The sequence below is a fragment of the Alnus glutinosa genome, chromosome 2 (genome assembly GCF_958979055.1).
Source record: "Alnus glutinosa chromosome 2, dhAlnGlut1.1, whole genome shotgun sequence".
NCBI lineage: Eukaryota > Viridiplantae > Streptophyta > Magnoliopsida > Fagales > Betulaceae > Alnus > Alnus glutinosa.
In genome coordinates, this window is record NC_084887.1 from 16848458 (window position 1) to 16861664 (window position 13207).

The following is a 13207-nucleotide window of genomic DNA, read 5'->3' on the forward strand; positions in this document are numbered from 1 at the left end:
TTGCCCCAACTAGAGAACCTTCTGAAGATAGAAACTAATGCTATCGAGGCATGAGACCAAATGAGGAACGTGGTTGTACCTTTGAGCAGTTCAATAAGCAATACCCCCTCGATTTTTTAAGGACATCCAGATGCAGTGGGCGTAGAAATATGCATCTTATAAATGGAGAAGCTAATGAAAGTGATGAACTGCATATGAGCAGATGGTTCATTACGATACCTTCGAATTGACAGCTGAAGCAGAGCATTGGTGGATTGCCAAAAAGGAGCACTTGCAACTATGGTTGGGTGAGGGTGTGCCCATTTCGTGGAAGGACTTAAAGGACACTTTCCTGGAGTGATATTCCCTCAGTCGGTTCGACAAGCAAAGGCTCAGGCGTTCACAGATCTGGTTCAAGGATCGATGACAATGGAACCATATGCTGCCAAGTTCATTGAACATTCTCGATTTGTACTTATTTGGTGTCTACAGAAGAATTAAAGGTGAGGAAGTTCGAGTGAGGTCTAAACCCACGCGTCATGAATCAGATTGTCAGATTCAAGATTGGTAACCTAACAAACCTGATTAGGAAGACATCGATAATTAAACAGACGCAGAAAACTAACGCAAAATATTTCAACTAGAAGAAAAGAAATGCACCGCAAGGGAACCGCTATAGAGGACAACAACAACATGCAAACAAAAGGAGATTTAATCAACCACCATAGAGAAATCATGTAACTCAGTAATTCAACAACAAAGGTGGTGGTGCGCAATGCTATTTATGCCAGAAATGTGGAAGGATGCGCGTCGGGAATTGCCTCTTTAGGCAATCAGTCTATTTTAGATGTGCAAAACACGGGCATCTCCAGAGGGATTGCAGGGCCCCTTCCAACAACCAAGCTAGTTAAAATCATTCTTAGGGACAGAGAAACATAGCACCCGCTCGAGTATATGCTTTGACTCTAAGAGATACTACGGCATCCAACAAAGTGGTGACAAGCACCCTCTTTATTTCATCTAGTAGAGCTTCAGTTCTTTTTTATTTAGGGGCAAAACACTTGTTTGTGTCGTACTCCTTTGTTAGGTCCTGTGGTTTGGAGTCAGAACCATTGGATGTGATTTTAGCAGTAGCTACCCTGGGAGGGAAGACAATTGTTTGCACCTTAGTAGTTAGAAGTTGTCTTGTTTTGTTCAAAGGTCACATCATGTCAACAAATCTTATTATGTTCGAGATGAGTGGGTTTGATGTGATACTGGTTATGGATTGGCTATCCATGTACCATACCTATGTGGACTGATTTCGCAAGGAAGTAGTGTTTAGACTGTCTAGAGCAGTTCAAGATTCATGGAGATCAGAATACTGGTATGCCTAAGTTGATATCTGCATTACAGGCGACCCGATTACTGCAGAAGGGATGCTCAGGATTCTTGGCTTGCATGACGGAAGAAAAATTGGAAGCAAAGATCAAGGAGATACCTATCATACAGGAATTTGTAGATGTATTTCCGAAAGATTTGCCAAGGATGCCTCCCAATAGGAAGATTGAGTTCACTATAGACCTCTTGCCCAATACTGTACCAATATCCAACGCACCTTATCGGATGGCACCACTAGAGCTCAAGGAACTAAAAGATCAGTTGCAAGAACTTCTTCATAATGGATTTATCCGCTAGATTGTATCACCATAGGGAGCACTAGTCCTATTTGTAAAGAATAAGGATGGTTTAATGAGGTTATGTATTGACTATAGGGAGATGAACAAAGTGACAATCAAGAATAAGTACCCACTCCCAAGAATTGATGATCTCTTCGACCAACTCCAAGGGCTATAATTGTTCTCCAAGAACAATCTTCGTTCCGGTTATCACCTACTCAAGATCTGAGAGGAGAATGTACAGAAGGTGGCGTTTAGAACGAGGCATGGGCATTATGAATTCTTGGTAATGCCTTTTCAATTAACCAATGCAACAACAACATTCATGGATATGATGAATAGGGTCTTTTGGGAGCTTCTCGATTAGTGTGTGGTAGTATTTACTAACGACATCTTGATTTATTTGAAGAGCCAGGAAGAACACGAAGAGCATTTGCAAATAGTATTGAGCATCTTGAGGAAACAACAACTTTATGCCAAATTCAAGAAGTGTGAATTTCGGTTAGACAATATGGCATTTTTGGGGCACTTTGTCACCAAGGATGTCATTGTAGTGGACCGAGGTAAAGTAAAGGCGGTGGTTAACTACGCGAGACCGTCAAATGCCCACAAGGTACGGAGTTTCCTAGGCCTTGCTGGCTATTACAAGAGGTTTGTGGAAGCGTTCTCTAGGCTAGCTGCACCTTTGACCAGACTAACCAGGAAGAATGACAAGTTTCAGTGGTTAGAAGAATGCGAGCAAAGTTTTCAAAAGCTGAAGCAACGCTTAGTCACGGCAACCGATTCTCACTATTTCATCGGGGACTGGCAAATTTGTGATTTATAGTGATGCCTCTCACAATGGTTTGGGTTGTGCATTGATCCAGCAGGGAAAGGTGATTGCATACTCCTCAAGACAGCTGAAACCCTACGAGCACAACTACCCAACTCATGATCTTGAGCCGTTGTAGTCATTGCCTTAAAGATTTGGCGACATTACCTCTACGAGGAACATTGTGAAATCTACATAGATCACAAAAGACTAAAGTATTTTTTCACCCAGAATGTTCTCAACATGCACCAGAGATGCTGGCTAGAACTTTTCAATGACTATGACTTCACGATCAACTACCATCCGGGGAAGGCTAATGTAGTCCCTGACACAATTAGTAGAAAAAACACGGCAGGAAGAATGTCAACCATGTTCACTATGTAGAAGGAGCTACTCTTGGACTTGGACCAAGCAGATATAGAGATGACGGTCGAGAAAATCCAGTCTTACATAGGTAACCTAAACTTGGAATCGATTCTGCCGGAACAGATCAAAACTGCCTAACTATCAAATGGTGAATTGACGAGAACTCATGAAGAAGTGGGTAAAGGGACACAACCAAATTTTCATGTATCTACTGATGGAGTGTTGAAATTTTGCAATCGGGTGTGCATCCCTTATGATGCAAAACTGAAGAAGGTCATTTTGTTAGAAGCCCATCAATCTTCATATGCAGTGCACCCAGGTGGCACCAAGATGTATCGAGATTTACGAAAAAACTACTAGTGGAACGGGATGAAGAAGGACATAGCTTGATACATGGAATAATGTCTCATATGTCAATAAGTCAAGGCAGAACATCAGAGACTTACGGGGTCCTTGCAACCTCACCTATTCCAGAATTGAAATGGGAACACATTTCAATGAAATTCGTGTATGGCTTTCCTAGAGCTTCGAGTGGCCAAGATGCAGTGTGGGTCATTGTGGATCGGTTGACTAAGATGACACACTTTCTACCCATCAAGATGACTTACATTATGGATTGGTACACGGAGCTTTATATCAAGGAGATTGTACGACTGCATGGAATTCCAGTATCCATTGTGTCAAATTGGGACCCAAGATTTACTTCAAGATTTTGGCATAGCTTACACGACGTTAATGGGGACGAAGTTAACCTTCGGCACCGCATTCCATCCTTAAACAGACGATCAGAGTAAGCGAACGATCGAAACCTTGGAAGACATGTTGCGATTGTGTACTAGACTTTAAAGGAAGTTGGATCCAATACCTTCCATTAATAGATTTTGCCTACAACAAGAGCTACCATGCTAACATCGAGATGGCGCCCTATGAAGCCTTATACGGGAGGAAGTGTAGGTTGCCACTTGAGAACAAAAAATACTAGGGCCAGAGATTATCCAACACACTTGTGAGAAGAGAAGATATTGGTTATCAAATATATATAGACAACGGCTTAGATTCGTCAGAATAGCTACGCCGATCTAAGATGACAAGAGTTGGAGTTTGAAGTTGGCACAAAAGTTTTTCTCAAGATCACTCTTATGAAAGGAGTCATGCGTTTTGGAAGAAAAGTGTTAATTTTATTGGCTACATTCCGTTAAAAAAACACTACCATGTTAGTATACTGTTGAAACAGGGATGACGTATTTTTCCAGAGTTTTCCAGAATATTCAGAATTTAATTCTCAACTATGGAAAGGCCTTAATATGACAAGTATAAGTGTCACAAGCATCAAGAACGCAATTTCTAGACTCTTGGAAAATTCTGTCCAATTTACAACTCAGCAAAAGTCAGATCCCTAGTTGACCGTCTAGACGGCCCAGTGTAAGCGTCCGAACGGCCCAGTGTAAGCTTCCGGATGCCCATCAGTGTTCGAGAAGATTCTGAACAGCTCAGCATAGACAACATGAACCGTCTGGACTCGTTCTATTGCGAGTGGTTATTTATTATTGATATATTTTGGTAAACAAAAGACCACATCAAGCTGTCATTGAAGGAGAAGATCCGGTTGTTGCATAACTCATTAAGAAGCCTCCAACTGACGAGTGCCAAAAATTGTATATTTAGACCCCTTAATTTGCATTAGTTAGACCTTTAGCTTCGTTATTTTCTGATGTTTTTGGCTAGTTTTTGCATTTTGGTATTTTGCAGATCATGGAGAGAAAACAGTAGTTTTAAAGTGAAAAAATGCAAATTTTAGAAGTCAAAATCGGATTAGATTAAATTTCAGGTTCTTTACAAGTCATAGTATTTTTATCATAACTTCCCATTCAAGTATTGGATTAAAGTGAAATTAGCCGCGTTGGAACGCTAACTCAAAATGCTACAAATCATTGTAAAATAGAATTATCCTAATTCGAATGTCTGCTACGTCATAAATGCCCTAAACCCCAGCATTCTTTTCTACTATTAGGGTTTTGAAGGGTAGAGGTGCCATTTTGTAAAAGTTGGGTTTAACCTAATTTTCTGCTATAAATACCCCCTGCTAGGCACCACTTATAAAACATCCCAACATTGTACATTGCAGCACCTAGGTTCTTTGGCTTCTATTCTTTGTAAGTTTTTATTTTTATGTCCTTAATAAAATTTAGTATTTTATTTTTATCCTTGAATAGCTAGTTTTTTAACTAAGGTTGAGGATGAAACCTCACCTTTGAAGAGCAACAATATTTTCATGAGAGTTTATACTATCTGATTTTATTGGGTTTAATATTTCCAATGTTCTACTTATTTTCAATTATTGAGATGATTTATTGGATATCTATTGTAATTTCCGGATACATGTGATGATTTGAGATAAGTCTCATTTAATTGATTGCTTGGATTTTTTTTTTTCATTTATCAAACATTGGATATTCATTGTGTTTCGTTCTATGGATACATTTGATGATTCGGTTGAAACCGGATATCTTTTGTGATTTGTGGAAAGAACGGATTCATTGAATGCTTTAATTAATTTTTTAAGCTTAGTAGAACATACATAAGATTTTTACGGTGAGAACTTCAAATATATATTGACGAACATGAGAATATGTTGTTGTGATTTGGTGGGTGTGGATTCTAAAACCTTAGTACATTTTGTTTTATTTTATTTTATTTTTCTTTTATTCACAAAAACCCCAAAAAATTTGAACTAGATTAAAATAGAATTAGTTTAAATATAAATTAATTTTCGCAACATAATTCCTGTGACTTCCCACATCGCCTGGGAATGAGGATATGCTTATATGTATAAATGCATCATTTATGACACAACGTGTTTTAAAGCCGTGATGGTTATGAACCTATCAGAACTCTGCAGTTAAGCGTGCTTTTGTGAGAGTAATCCCAGGATGGGTGACCTCCTGGGAAGTCTGGTTTGGGGAGCCAAAAAGGGACAATATTGTGTCATTGGGGGTGGGTCCTTACAAATGGTATCAGTGCCATTGTCCAGCCCGAGATGGTGGGAGCGTGTACAAGCCCAATGAGGGACGCCAGCGGGGACGCTGGGTCCAAAGAGTGGGTGATTGTGAGGTCCTACATCGCTTGGGAATGAGGATGTGCTTATATGTACATCCTTGTAGATTCGACCTCGCACTTGCACATACACTACATTGCAAACGATTCGTGCGCTTGCGAGTATTAAAATTTGCACATCAAGTTTTTGGCGCCATTGTCAGAGACTTGTTTGTTTGTAGAAATTGATTTCTGTTTGAATTGATTTTATTTTTCTACTAGTTTAGGTAGATTTTTGTTTTATTTTTCTTCTTCCCATTTCTGTTTATTTTTATTTTTATTTATTTTTGCTTTATTTTCTAACCAAAAAAAAAAAAAGAAAAGAAGAAAAAAAAAAAAAGAGCAAGGGTTTCTGTTCTGTTGTTATATCAAGTTGTTCGGAATTTTGCGAAGTCGATCAAACGAACATAAAAGTCGATCAAGTGCTTTATCGCTCGAGCGACCTTCGAAGTCGATTGATCGAACGAACACTGGAGGCATTACCTGGAAAAGATGAGTAGCAGAAATTTTTTTGCCAAAAAAAATTATTCTTGGCCCAAACTTGTAAGTTTTAATTCCTACCTTTTTGGTGTCTTTGTTTGTTGTATGCATTCGTGCCAGTCTTCATTTTTTTCTATTTATTTTGTTTGTGCTATTTTTCTTTTAATCTTTAAAAAAAAAAAAACAAAAAGAAAAGAAAAGAAAAGATTGTTAGTGTGGTCTTACGGCGCTATCCAAGTGTCTAGGCAAGTTCTGGCTAGGAAAGTCTTGGGATTTAAGTGTGTCCGGTGTGACCCTCCTCACTTTCCTGGGAACAAACCTGGGCTCTTGGAAAATTCTGTCTACCCCACTTGCATTTTCTTTTTGAAAAAAAAAAAAAAAAAAAAAAACTTGGTTCATTTCTTTTGTGGGATGTTTGCATGCTCTAGGGTGCAAGTGAAGCATAAATTTTTATTTTGATGATTATAGTAATTTTTCTACACGACTTGCTTCACCTAGTGGAAGGACACCTGCTCCAACCAACTACCCTTACAGTTTCAACCCAAATGAACCATGTTCATATTGCTCTGATCCTTATCATAGTGCCAATAATTGTCCATAATGGGGACAATTCTATAATTTTTCATATGAGCAAATGAACACAAATTTCTCCAGCCCAAGGTTCGATTCAAATTCTAATTTTTACAACCCGGACTGGAGCAACCATTCTGATTTCTCATGGCAAGCTCAAGCCATGGGAAATTGTGCTCCTCAATTTCAGGAACTGCATCATTCTGAATATCTACAGTTCGATGACCAATCTTCCCATCCTTCATCCCATAATTATCCAGCTTCATCTTCACAATCAACTCTGGAAGACACTCTCAAAGTCTTCATGCAGCTCACAGGCCAGGCTATTGGTGAAGTGAAGAATGCTGCTATGGAAAACACTTAGGCGATTGCCCGGTTAGAAGGACAGCTTGAATCTCTGGTTGCTGAAGTCACCAAAATAGAGGAAGAGGAGCTTCAGGGTCAAGTGATGGTTGAAGGGCATTACATGATTGATAAGGATGATTCCAGCAATCCTCGTCATGAGCATGTCCAAGCCACCGCAACATTTGAGAGTGAGAATGACAATGAAGAGGAAGAAAAAGAGGAGCACCTGGAGCAGACAACGCCCCTGCCAAATCCAAATATGTCCAATGACAAGGAAGTGAGTACTGAAGCTCATTCCTTCATCACAATCCCTCTTGAGACATTTCATGAGCCCCAAGCTTCAGTTCTTCAATTTCTCCAAAAGCCATCTTCTGCTAAAAGCCTCAAGGATCGATGGACACAAGGTCAAAAATCTAGGAACCATCGTCATACGAAGATCCTTCGAAGCAAGCAAGTTGGCCACCTAAGAAGGCAACACATTCTTCCAGAGGGGTATCGAATTTTAAAGAAGAAAGGGTGGAAGGGATTGGTTGGACATCCATATGATCGGGGAAGGCGTTGTAAATTTTCTTTTCCCTTTCACTTTCTGTACATTTGATTTCTTTCATTTTTCATTTGATTTCTTCTTATTTTATGATAGCAATTAACCTTTTGATGTTTGTTTCTATGAGAAAATGTTGTTGTTAGTTTTGTTGACAGGTGTTTGGTGTTTAAGTTTGAGGGACTCCCTGGCCTTTTTCACACCTCGAATATTCATTCCCTTCTGGTAACGTATTTCTAAACTACACATTGAGGAGAATGTGTAATTCAAGTTTTGGGGTATGGACAAAAACACTCTGTTTGTTTATTTTTTATGTTTGTTTAGTTGTCTTTTTGTTCTTACAATTTTGCAACAAAAAATAAAATTGTTGTTGTCAAGTTTGAGTTAAACCGGGCTTGCTTAAAGTTTTGAACACATCATGTCATTAGGAATCTGAGCCTTTTGACTTGTTTTTGGGCTAGTAAGACTTCACTTGTTTGAGTTGAATTATCACAAGCACATTAGCATGCAATCCGTGAGGTATGAATTTGTTCTTAATCATTGTGTATTTTGAGAATTGTTGGATGACCTATTGATAAATAACCTTGGCTTGTAAGATATATTTATATATATATATATATATATATATATATATATATATATATATATATATATATATATATATATATATATATATATATAAAAGAAAAAAAGAAGAAGAAGAAGAATAAGATCATTTTGAGTTTTTCACTGAGTAACCGGGCCTCTTGCCTCACTAAGCATTGAGTGTTCATGTCAAAATGTGAGAATTTCAATTTGGTTGATTGTATGGCTAGTTTGGCTTCGTAGCCTTTTTGACTTGAGTAATTAAGCCCTTAGGGATGTTTCTACATCTAGTGCCCTAAGACCATCTGATTTGGGAGTCACTTGCCCAACACTCGTTACATGGGTCAATTAAAAAGCTTAAGGGAGTCGAGCATTGCACAGCCTACAAAAAAAAAAAAAAAAAAAAAAAAAAAAAAAAAAAAACTAGAAATAAAAATAAAATAATTTACATATCTTGCCTTGGTTGTTTCATTTGATAGGGATTCCAATGATTTTTGAGGTACCTAACTTGAGATTAAAATGAAACCTCATGATTGTATGTTAATTTCACTCTACACTTTTGAGAACAGGTGATGTCTTAATTGTCTATTTATGAGTGATTCGATGTTGGATCCCCTATTGATGTTGATGATGGTGTTTGTTTGTTTTTTTTTTTTTTTTAAGCATGCTAATGACGTATGAACCATGGTTTGTGTGAAAACTCTTTCTTGTTGACAACATAGTGTTTCAATGTTTGTGGGTATCATTTTTGGCATACCCTCACGAGACTTCACTCGTCCTCTAGGGTCCTAGGGGTTTAAAAGGCTTGTTGCATACAATAAATGCAATCGTCCCTCCCACGAAAGCGGATTTATGTTTCTTGCTTTGATTTTATTTTTTTTTCATTTTATTTTGCTAAGGGACTAGCAAAATGTAAGTTTGGGGGTATTTGACAAGTGCCAAATATTGTATATTTGGACCCCTTAATTTGCATTAGTTAGACCTTTAGCATCGTTATTTTCTGATGTTTTTGGTTAGATTTTACATTTTGATATTTTGCAGATCATGGAGAGAAAATAGTAGTTTTAAAGTGAAAAAAATGCAAATTTGTAAGTCAAAATCAGATTAGATTAAATTTCAAGTTCTGCATAAGTCATAGTATTTTGATCATAACTTTCAGTTCAAGTATCAAATTAAAGTAAAATTAGCGGCGTTGGAAAGCTAACTCAAAATGCTTCAAATCATTGTGAAATAGAATTTTCCTAATTCAAATGTTTGCTACGTCATAAATGCCTCGTGATATAAGAATGAGAATTTTCTTGTTCCTGCCGGCTGCAAACACTCTAAACCCTAGCACTCTTTTCTCTTATTAGGGTTTTTGAGGGGTAGAGGTGCCATTCTGAAAATATGGCCCTAAACCCTAGTGTTCTTTTGTCCTATCAGGGTTTAAAGGGGTAGATGTGCCATTTTGTAAAAGTTGGGTTTAATCTAATTTTCTGCTATAGATACCCCCTGCTAGGCACCACTTAGAAAACATCCCAACATTGTACATAGCAGCACCTGGGTTCTTTGGCTTCTATTCTTTGTAAGTTTTAATTTTTATGTTCTTAATAAAATTTAGTATTTTATTTTTATCCATGAGTAGCTAGTTTTTTTAACTAAGGTTGATGATGAAACCTCACCTTTGAAGAGCGACAATATTTTCATGAGAGTTTATGCTATCCGATTTTATTGGGTTTAATATTTCCAATGTTCTACTTATTTTCAATTATTGAGATGATTTCTTGGATATCTATTGTGATTTCTGGATACATGTGATGATTTGAGATAAGTCTCATTTAATTAATTGCTTGGATTTTTTTTTTTCATTTATCAAACATTGGATATTCATTGTGTTTCATTCTACGGATACATTTGATGATTTGTGATGAGTGCCAAATATTGCATATGTGGACCCCATAATTTGCATTTACTAAACCTTTAATTTTATTATTTTCTAATGTTTTTTGTTAGTTTTGGTATTTTAGTATTTTGCAGGTCATTGAGAGAAAACAATAGCTTTATGGTGAAAGAAAGCACACTTTGAGAAGACCTATATGATGTGGTTATGTTCAATCAAATCAAGGAGAGGACTAAATCGGAATTTCTCTAATTGGAGTCAAAATCGGGTTAGAATTCAAATTCTGCACATGTCATAGTATTTTGGCCATAACTTTTAGCTCAAATATGTGATTAAAGTGAATCAAGTGGCGTTGGAAAGCTAGCTCAATTTTCTACAAATCCTAGTGAAATAGGATTTTCCTAATTCGGACTTATGATATGCAAAATTTTCCCTGCAATAAAAAACCGCAAATTTGGACGGATTTGGAGTCCTTTTCCTTCTTGGATTGTGTTTTGAGTTTCCTACTCAAACTAGGGGACTAACCTCCGATTTTACTAGAAATTCTAGGGCTTCTAAGATTTGATTTCTCCCTATAAATAGACCTCTAAGCTTCAAGAAAAAAGTGTGTGAGGCTAGAGCAAAATTTTGGTGTCTTCTTGCAACAATTTTTCTTGTAAATTCTTTTAATTTTTAATGTTTTCAATTCAAGTTAGCATGTTATTTTTAGCCATGAGAGGTTAAATTCTCAACTAAGGTTGAGGATGAAGCCTCATTTATGATTAGCAACAATATTCTCATGTGATGTAATATTTTCCAATTTTAATGAATTTGATTTTCAATTGTTTTACTTCAATTCAGTTTTGTGGAATGATTCTTGGATATCTTTTGTGATTCAAGGATACATTTGATGATTTAGGATAGTTCCATAGAATTGATTGTGCTTGGTTTTCTTTGTTTAAAAAATTGGATATCCCTTGTAATTTATTCTACGGATACAATTGATGTTTTGATTTAAATTGGATATCTTGCTGTGATTTACGGATACACTTGATGATTTAATTTAAATTGGATTTCTTTTGTGATTTAGGTAAAGAATAGATACATGGGATGGTTTTGATTAATTATTTGAAGAAAAAGTAAAACATACTTAAGATTTTATTGTGAAAACTTTAGAAAATATTATTGATCATGAGAATATGTTGCTATGAGTTTGTGAGTGCAGATTCCGATACCTTAGTGCCTTTTTTATTTGATTACATTCACTCTAGTTAATTTTGTTTATGCTTTTGATTTTTATGCACAAAAACAATCTCTTAATTTTTGGAACTAGGTTAGGATTAAATTAATTTGGATTTAAATTTTGTTTGCAAAAATGCAATTCCCTATGGGATCGACCTCGCACTTGCAATCCATTAACTGCAAACGATTCGTGCACTTACGAGTAATTAAAATTTTCACATTAAGGTTGAGGATGAAGCCTCACTTATGATTAGCAACAATATTCTCATGTGATGTAATATTTTCCAATTTTAATGAGTTTGATTTTCAATTGTTTTACTTTAATTCAATTTTGTGGAATGATTCTTGGATATCTTTTGTGATTCAAGGATACATTTGATGATTTAGGATAGTTCCATAGAATTGATTGTGCTTGGTTTTCTTTGTTTAAAAAAATTGGATATCTCTTGTGATTTATTCTACGGATACAATTGATGTTTTGATTTAAATTGGATCTCTTGTTGTGATTTACGGATACACTTGATGATTTAATTTAAATTGGATTTCTTTTGTGATTTGGGTAAAGAATAGATACATGGGATGGTTTTGATTAATTATTTGAAGCAAAAGTAAAACATATTTAAGATTTTATTGTGAGAACTTTGGAAAATATTATTGATCATGAGAATATGTTGCTATGAGTTTGTGAGTGCGGATTCCGATACTTTAGTACCTTTTTTTATTTGATTACATTCACTCTAGTTAATTTTGTTTATGCTTTTGATTTTTATGCACAAAAACAATCTCTTAATTTTTGGAACTAGGTTAGGATTAAATTAATTTGGATTTAAATTTTGTTTGCAAAACTGCAATTCCCTGTGGGATCGACCTCGCACTTGCAATCCATTAACTGCAAACGATTCATGCACTTGCGAGTAATTAAAATTTTCACATTAAGGTTTAGGATGAAGCCTCACTTATGATTAGCAACAATATTCTCATGTGATGTAATATTTTCCAATTTTAATGAGTTTGATTTTCAATTGTTTTACTTTAATTCAATTTTGTGGAATGATTCTTGGATATCTTTTGTGATTCAATGATACATTTGATGATTTAGGATAGTTCCATAGAATTGATTGTGCTTGGTTTTCTTTGTTTAAAAAAATTGGATATCTCTTGTGATTTATTCTACGGATACAATTGATGTTTTGATTTAAATTGGATATCTTGTTGTGATTTACGGATACACTTGATGATTTAATTTAAATTGGATTTCTTTTGTGATTTGGGTAAAGAATAGATACATGGGATGGTTTTGATTAATTATTTGAAGCAAAAGTAAAATATATTTAAGATTTTATTGTGAGAACTTTGGAAAATATTATTGATCATGAGAATATGTTGCTATGAGTTTGTGAGTGCGGATTCCGATACCTTAGTACCTTTTTTTATTTGATTACATTCACTCTAGTTAATTTTGTTTATGCTTTTGATTTTTATTCACAAAAACAATCTCTTAATTTTTGGAACTAGACCGGATATTTTTTGTGATTTGTGCAAAGAACGGATTCATTGAATGATTTAATTATTTTTGAAGCTTAGTAGAACATACATAAGATTTTTACGGTGAGAACTTCAGATATGTGTTGACGAACATGAGAATATGTTGCTGTGATTTAGTGGGCGTGGATTCTAAA

At 35.8% G+C, this 13207-nt stretch overlaps 1 protein-coding gene across 1 annotated transcript in view; it reads left to right on the plus strand.

Moving 5' to 3' along the window:
* Positions 1 to 2148: 2148 nt before the first annotated feature.
* Positions 2149 to 13207, plus strand: part of LOC133860320 (uncharacterized) — a 36474-nt gene continuing 25415 nt past the window's right edge. Inside the window, exons 1-3 of the mRNA XM_062295946.1 lie at positions 2149 to 2444; positions 3236 to 3482; positions 7322 to 7579. Coding sequence (XP_062151930.1) covers positions 2149 to 2444; positions 3236 to 3482; positions 7322 to 7579 — 801 coding nt within the window. The remainder of the gene's footprint in view (positions 2445 to 3235; positions 3483 to 7321; positions 7580 to 13207) is intronic.